General features: G+C 42.9%; 1 protein-coding gene across 1 annotated transcript; it reads left to right on the top strand.

Annotated features, from left to right (window-relative positions):
* The first annotated feature begins 1,087 nt into the window (after window positions 1-1,087).
* Window positions 1,088-5,147, top strand: LOC148032283 (UDP-glucuronate 4-epimerase 3-like). Its single transcript, XM_087682924.1, has 12 exons — window positions 1,088-1,570; window positions 1,725-1,830; window positions 2,374-2,546; window positions 2,625-2,718; window positions 2,826-2,912; window positions 3,249-3,314; window positions 3,394-3,453; window positions 3,627-3,691; window positions 3,838-3,916; window positions 4,018-4,259; window positions 4,361-4,435; window positions 4,538-5,147. The coding sequence occupies exons 1-12, from the start codon at window positions 1,392-1,394 to the stop codon at window positions 4,653-4,655; spliced, it is 1,344 nt and encodes a 447-aa protein (XP_087539050.1). The 5' UTR covers window positions 1,088-1,391; the 3' UTR covers window positions 4,656-5,147.
* The last annotated feature ends 1,983 nt before the right edge of the window (window positions 5,148-7,130 follow it).

Raw genomic sequence — 7,130 nt, 5'->3', positions numbered from 1 at the left:
TCTCATGTCTAGTGCTTATTTCAAGCATTTTATAGTAATTTCAAAAAAAGCCTTGTGCCCAACCAAGAATATCACACCACACAAAAGCTTTAAACACTAACCCGTTACTCTCAGGGTGAGTGACAAAAGAGTGCCTGCCACCAAGCTAACCACTAAAAAATAGGTGGAGAGCACTTTGGTTTAACCATAGTTAATGTATCATCGAACGAACCATCGGAACTCCAAAGACGTGGGACTTTGGAAGTTTGCCCTTATTTGCATAGGTTGGGAAAGAAGACTAAGGGAATCCCTTTTGCTCCAATTGTGGATACATGTTGAATTTGGTCATGTGACTAGAGGATGGTATGAGTAGGGGCATGTGAGTGGAGAGGAGAAGATTTAATGGGAGATTGAAGGTGCTCACGTGCAGGCCATGTGAGAGAGGGAGGGTGGGTGGAAAGGCCTTGTGGATGAGGGGGAGGAGGGTGGGTGGAAAGGCCTTTGTGAGAGCGGGGGAGGCTGGAGAGAGAGAGAGAGAGAGAGAATGGTTTAAGAACAAATTTAGCCATTACGAAAAAAGAGAGAGAGAGAGAGAAGTATGAAAAATAGAGAATTAGATGAGGTGAAACAATGGATAGGGAGAGAGAGAAAACAAGGTGAAAAAGGCAGAGTGAAATACAAGAGGTGAGAAATGGATGGAGAGAGAAAAAAGAAGGTGAAACAATGGATGGAGAGAGAAAAATGGGAAAAATAGGTGAGAAATGGATGGAGAGAGAATAAATGGGGCGAAGAAAAGTGAATGGAGGGAGAGAGAAGTGAAGTAAAAGCAATGAGGTGATTTTTTTTTGTTTTGTTTTGGGGGGTTTATAATAGGACATGGGAAAGTGGATGGAGCCGGAGAGAGATTTTGAAAAATGGAGAGAGAAAAATGGGATGGAGATAAAAAGTTTGAAAAACGGCGAGAGAAAATGGAGTAAGAAGACCACCGACTCCCGAGCGAGCGAGAGAGAGGAGAGACACAAAGGAAGGGAGAATGGCCTTTGCGTGTGGTGGTAGCCCACCGCTTTTTCTGTGCTGCAGGGAAGAAAATGAACAGGAGCACCACGCAGGCACACGGACAAAGACAGAGAAAGAGAGAGGAGGGGAGAGAGTGCTGTTTGCATGCAGGCAGGAAAGCCAGAACAAAGGGGCGAGAGAGAGAGAGTCTAGAGAGTCCCGTTTCTTGTCCTAGTCTAGAGTCTCTCTCTCTCTCTCTCTCTCTCTCTGTGGCTCTGTCTCGTCTCTGCCCCCTTCCGTCGCCGTTCTCCTTTCATATCCTCCCTTCTTAACCCTGCCTGGCGTCCTCCCCTCCCCCTCATCCGGCCTCCCTCCCTCCCTACATTCCTCATTGGGCTTAAAAAGCTCCCCCCGCCATGGCCTCCAAGGCCTCCTCCTCGCCCCTTCTCCCTTCCCACCTCGTCAAGCTCCTGGACGCCGACGGCTACCACAAGGCCCGCGCTACCAACGGCCATTACTATCTCGCCAGCCGCCTCGCCTTCCGCCACACCAGCTGGCTCAAGATCATCTGCTTCTTCTCCTTCCTTGCCATCCTGTGAGTTTCTTTTCTTCTTCCTCTCTTCTCTTTTTCTCCCCCTTCCCATCCGTCCTGCATTTTGCGGCCCCCTCCCTCCGATCCGTCTTTGCAGTCGCATCGATTACTGCTAGCGTGCGCTAACCCTCCCTGCCTGTCCTTTTCGTGTCTGCAGAGCTTGGGGTTGTTTTTTCCAAGGGGTTCCGCTCTACCCTGGGTTCTACTTTGGATGCTCATCGGCCGCTTGGAAGAAGGCCGTCTTGCAATCTGCTGCCAGACAGGTGCGCCTCTCTCTGATCTCTGAGCGATTTAATGTGACTCCATTGGATCTCTGAGCTGGCGCACATCTCGATCAGCTTCATCGCCGCCTGCATTACCTCGATCATTGTAGTGCTCCACCCCTCCCTTATCGGCCGTTAAAGCATCCCACTTGTTGGAGAATCCTTAAACGCTTGAGCTCACAAATGTTTTAACCAACTCAAAAGTGAGCAGTTCCGTGTATTAACCCAGCTAAGAATTGGCAGTGTGTATTGGGCGAGTGAGGAAATGGCCCTGTGTGTGTTCGCTCGGATCTTTATCTTTGGATGCAGCACTGATAAGGTCTTTATTGTGATGGGGCACCTGCCAACATAACTGATGTCAGACTTTAATGTGTGTAGGCTGCGTGAGTTTAGGGGCTCCTTTCAAAGAATCTAATTGGCACTAGACCGATCACTTGTGTGGTTCCTGCATAACAACAATGTACGATGCTGTGTAGTTGGGGGAGACGTTTTAGCTGCTTTGGCTAATGGGAAGCCGTTGGTTTCGTTGGTAATATGCAACAGGATGGTGGACAGTTAACAGTCCTTGTGACTGGAGCAGCTGGTTTTGTTGGTTCACATGTATCACTCGCCTTGAAGAACCGAGGTGATGGAGTATTAGGATTGGATAATTTTAACGATTACTACCCTGTTGCCCTGAAAAGAGCCCGAGCTGCAAACTTGCACAAAGCTGGCATGTGAGTGGTGCTTGTCTTGTGTGCTTCAATTGTAATGAAAATGTGCGAAACTGTTATAACTGACGTTACTTTGTGCAGTTTCATTGTAGAGGGTGATCTCAATGACCAAGTTCTGCTATCAAAGCTGTTTGGATTGGTTCACTTTACTCACATTCTCCATTTGGCTGCTCAGGTGCATGTCTTAGCAATTCATGCAGTGGAGAAATTATGTTTACAAGAGTTTGATTTCAGCAGAAATATCTGGAGTGTTTTGGCTTAGCTTGAGCTGCATGCTTGCAGGCTGGAGTTCGTTATGCAGTGAAGAATCCTCTTGCATACGTTCACAGTAATGTTGGTGGCTTTGTGACCTTGCTTGAGCAATGCAAGGTGTGCAATTCTATTCAACACACATCTGAAATGCACACACACGCACACGCACACGCACACGCACACGCACACGCACACGCACACGCACACGCACACGCACACGCACACGCACACGCACACGCACACGCACACGCACACGCACACGCACACGCACACGCACGTGTACACACGCAAACACACACACACACGTGTACACACACGCAAACACATGCATACATACATAGACATCCATTTATGTATGCAATACAAAGCTGATCATACATACATAGTTATGAAGGTTTAGGTAATTGGACAATGTACCTTACCATCTCTTTTATTGTCAAAACTTGGGTGCAGAATGCCAAACTGCAGCCAGCTATAGTATATGCATCATCAAGTAGTGTGTATGGCCTGAATTCGAAGGTGATTATAATATCTTTAATCTATATGCTGTCCAGCTGCGCAGTCTACAGAATATACGCTTGAGAGTTTTATTTTTCAGGTGCCATTTTCTGAAGATGACAGGACTGATCACCCTGCAAGCCTTTATGCAGCCACCAAGGTAGAATCACTTTGTTGCTATCTGTGCTTTTTCCCCTTTGATAAACTGAATAAGTTGGCAGAGGCATCGAAAGCTTTGTTCAGATTTTTGGAGGTCTGCATTTACTTACAACCACATGCAATTTTTTTGCGAAAACAGAATGAGGTGCACTAACTTTCGTTTTAACTTTGCAGAAAGCCGATGAAGTGCTTGCACACACTTATAACCACATATATGGACTTTCAATAACTGCCTTAAGGTAGTTAACTGGCACAGAGAGTTCTGACCTTTTTTCTTGGAGTTTATGCTATGTAGTTTTGGCAAAGATGCCAGAGTTTTATGCAGCGAGACCAAAGGTTTTGGAAGGGTGTTCTAAATTTACTCCTCGGGCATAAACTCTTTCAGGTTTTTCACAGTGTATGGTCCCTGGGGCAGGCCAGATATGGCATATTTCTCCTTTACAAGAAACATTGTGGAGGGCCAGGTTAGTTTGACTAACAGCCGGTTTTGTTCTTCTCAGTGTTCTTCAAAAGACCGGGAAGTATTTGCTGATGACTTGAAGTATGGATTGTTATGTTTTGGCAGCCAATAAAAATTTTCCAAGGGCCACATGGTGAAGAATTAGCAAGAGATTTCACATTTATTGATGACATAGTTAAAGGTTGCATAGCTTCTTTGGATACGGCCCTTCCTAGCACAGGCAGTGAAGGAAAGAAACGGAAGAAGGCCCAATTTCGCATATTTAATCTTGGCAACACCCAGCCAGTTAAAGTGGGTGACTTTGTGAGCATCTTGGAGAAACATTTGAAAAAGAAAGCTAAGAGAGAGTATGCTCTGGTTCCTTTGGTTTATCTGTCAGTTAAAGACTACTGTGTCAAGTATTTGCTCTGTTTGGATAAAGCCTTGATGTTGTGCATGTGCAATGCAGTGTTATTCCTATGCCTGCAACAGGTGATGTTATGTTCACACATGCGAATGTGACAAAAGCTCAGGTTGCTCTTGGGTATGTTTCTGTGTTTCACATTTCATATTGAGTGTTTGGCTCTATCTAATATATGCTGCTTGTGCCTAAGATGAAGTGGTATCGATCGTTCTGTTTGTGAAGATACAACCCCACTACAGACTTGGACACTGGCTTGCAGCTTTTTGTAAAATGGTACAAGTCTTACTATAAACATGGAGGTGATCATGAAGACATGCTAAAGGGATACAAACCCTATTGATGCAAGACTGTGTAATGACCCTATGGATGCAAGAATGTGTACATGAATATGTTTCTTGTTTTGACCCTTCCAAAAGGGAGAAGATTGGAACTGTACCACCGTACATGTATTCCTCTGGTGTATTGTCCCAGGCCATTTCACGGGACAAAGACCATACTGCTTATCTTGTTGATATCAATTCAATATGTACATGACTGCTGCTTCATACAGAGGACGGCCAGATTGTACCACAATACAAAATAAGATATCCTCTGCTCAGCTCACTATTTTTGAGGCAAGGGCAGAATGGAAGGAAAGAAGGTATGTATTGTACCCAAAGCACACATTTTTTCAGCAATTTAAGGCAAATTTTTCTCTCTACAAATCTTGGGCCTTACCTGCATAGATGTCTTCTACTGCGGAAGTATTCAAGCTTTAACTGTGAATGTATTCCGCAGTGACTCCTATGGAAATGATGATAATATTATGAAGCTAGGTTATTTTCATGTTTAATTTGGAATTTGATGCTTCTGCCTTGATCATAAGCTGTCATGGCAATTTTTACACTTATATGTATGTGATGCATGTTTATTCTAAGTTGCCAATGGACGTAATTTGTTTTGGTGTATCTGCCCTCTATGTTTTCATTCCCTTCATGGGTATTGATATTTAGTGCTAAGCCAATCAGGGAGGTCTTCTAATTTGTATGATTGGAATATTGTTGGGATAGAACCAAGAGGTATTACAAACTCTGAAGTTTTTGTCATCTGTCCTTCAAACGTTGTGTAAATCTTCTGCAGATATGAGGGATTTGTTACCTTGAGATATTTTCATTTTGGGCTGCTTTAATATGCTATCAACAGATTCTTGCTTTAGTATGCTATTAACAGATTCTTTTAAAGCTGCAGTGCCTAGGCATAATCTGGTGTGTTTTAACTGAAGGTAAATGAACAGAAGAGTTTTGAAGTGCCTGGGCTTGATCTTGTGTCTAAGTGGAGGTACGTGAACAGAAGAAATCTGAATTGGATCATGCAAGGCAACACAGCTGTGGCAATTTGTTTCATATAATATGGCTCATTTTAGATTAAAAAATTAGAAATGTCATACTGGGTAGCAGATTGTAATCCCTTGCTATCAACTATTACCAACAGATAAGACTTATCCCTAGTGATGTTGAAGTGACAAGAATATTGAAGCAAGGTGCTGTGATAATAGCATTTTGGGTAGTGGCTTCTAGTGGTGTTTCATGGAATCGGTATCTTTCTTAGATTTTTTTGCAATAATCCCCTCGTTTTCAGGTGTCAGCTAGATGATTCAATTCAAGTGAATTAAAATGACAAGATTTCATTACATCATGTTTTGGAGAGAGAAAAAGGAAGTTGTATTGCTGCAGGAAGCTGTATTGCTGCCCTTTTAGATGCCTTTAATGCATATAGGACAAGGAGACAAATCAAAGTTATTAGTGACAATCCACTTTTGGAAGCTATTGGCATAAAAAGAAACCCATGCCAAGATGTCATTAGCACTAAAGAAAAAACCAAATTTTTAGCTTATCGCCAGTTTGGCTGATGTACATAATTTCACATATCAATGTTATTCTCGCATTATTAAAAAAAAGATGCCTTTAGCACAAAAAAGAAAACCAACTTTTTAACCTATTGAAGCTACTAATGCATGATAAGTAAAACCTATGCTAGGAAAGAGGGGGCACAATAAATGAGCCATAATCAAGGATAGACTGTGTGGGTGTAGTTTAGTTGTAGAATCACTTGTGTATCCTCACGTTGGTCGCTTAACATGCTAGTGAATGGATGTGCACTCATGTAGAGCTCAACCTCTTAACACTTTCCCTCCAGCTCAACACGGGCTTGTGAACTCCTAGCATAGTCGTGAAGCGTTGAAGCTTCTCAGATCCCAAGGCCTTGGTAAAAATGTTAGTAGCATGTTCCTTTGTATTGACATAAACCAAGTCAATATCACGTGTTAGAACCCATTGCTGAATGAAATGGTAATGGATCTCTATGTGTTTGGTCCACACATGAGACACTAGGTTCCTAGCTAATTGGATACTACCAATGTTATCATAGTAGATGATAATCTACTTATCCACATGCATCTCAAGCCACCAAGTAGCTCCCATAACCAAGCTATCTCACATGTTGCAATTGCAACACCTTTGTACTTTGTGCCTTTGTACTACACAAGGCAACTATTGGTTGTTTCTTGTTGCTCCAAGTAATAACATACCCAAAGAAAAATGTACAACCATTAATAGATCTCGTCTAAAATGTTATTGGCCCAATTTGCATTTGTATAACCATGCAACTCTAATGGAATGCCTACACTACACTACACTACACTGGCAGTCCAATGTGGACTAGATAGCGCAATGTTTGTTGCATTGGATCCAAATGTGGCTGTTGTAGAAGTTGCATAAATTGACTCTCCAAACCAATCGTATAGTTTAAGTTTGTTGGCCTAGTGATCATCAAATAG

This window comes from Lygodium microphyllum, chromosome 8 (assembly GCF_053477565.2).
Source record: "Lygodium microphyllum isolate KBCC chromosome 8, Lygodium_microphyllum_v1.1.10, whole genome shotgun sequence".
In the NCBI taxonomy this organism is placed as follows: domain Eukaryota; kingdom Viridiplantae; phylum Streptophyta; class Polypodiopsida; order Schizaeales; family Lygodiaceae; genus Lygodium; species Lygodium microphyllum.
Note: the sequence above shows the minus strand (reverse complement) of the source record. Positions and strands in the feature narration are given on the sequence as shown.

What these genes read in the sequence shown, in the direction of transcription:
- LOC148032283 (XM_087682924.1), top strand. Translation starts at nt 1,392, where the DNA reads ATGGCCTCCAAGGCCTCCTCCTCGCCCCTTCTCCCTTCCCACCTCGTC. An exon ending in TTCTCCTTCCTTGCCATCCT is followed by an intron (nt 1,571 to 1,724) that starts GTGAGTTTCTTT and finishes TCGTGTCTGCAG; the next exon opens with AGCTTGGGGTTGTTTTTTCC. An exon ending in AACTTGCACAAAGCTGGCAT is followed by an intron (nt 2,547 to 2,624) that starts GTGAGTGGTGCT and finishes TACTTTGTGCAG; the next exon opens with TTTCATTGTAGAGGGTGATC.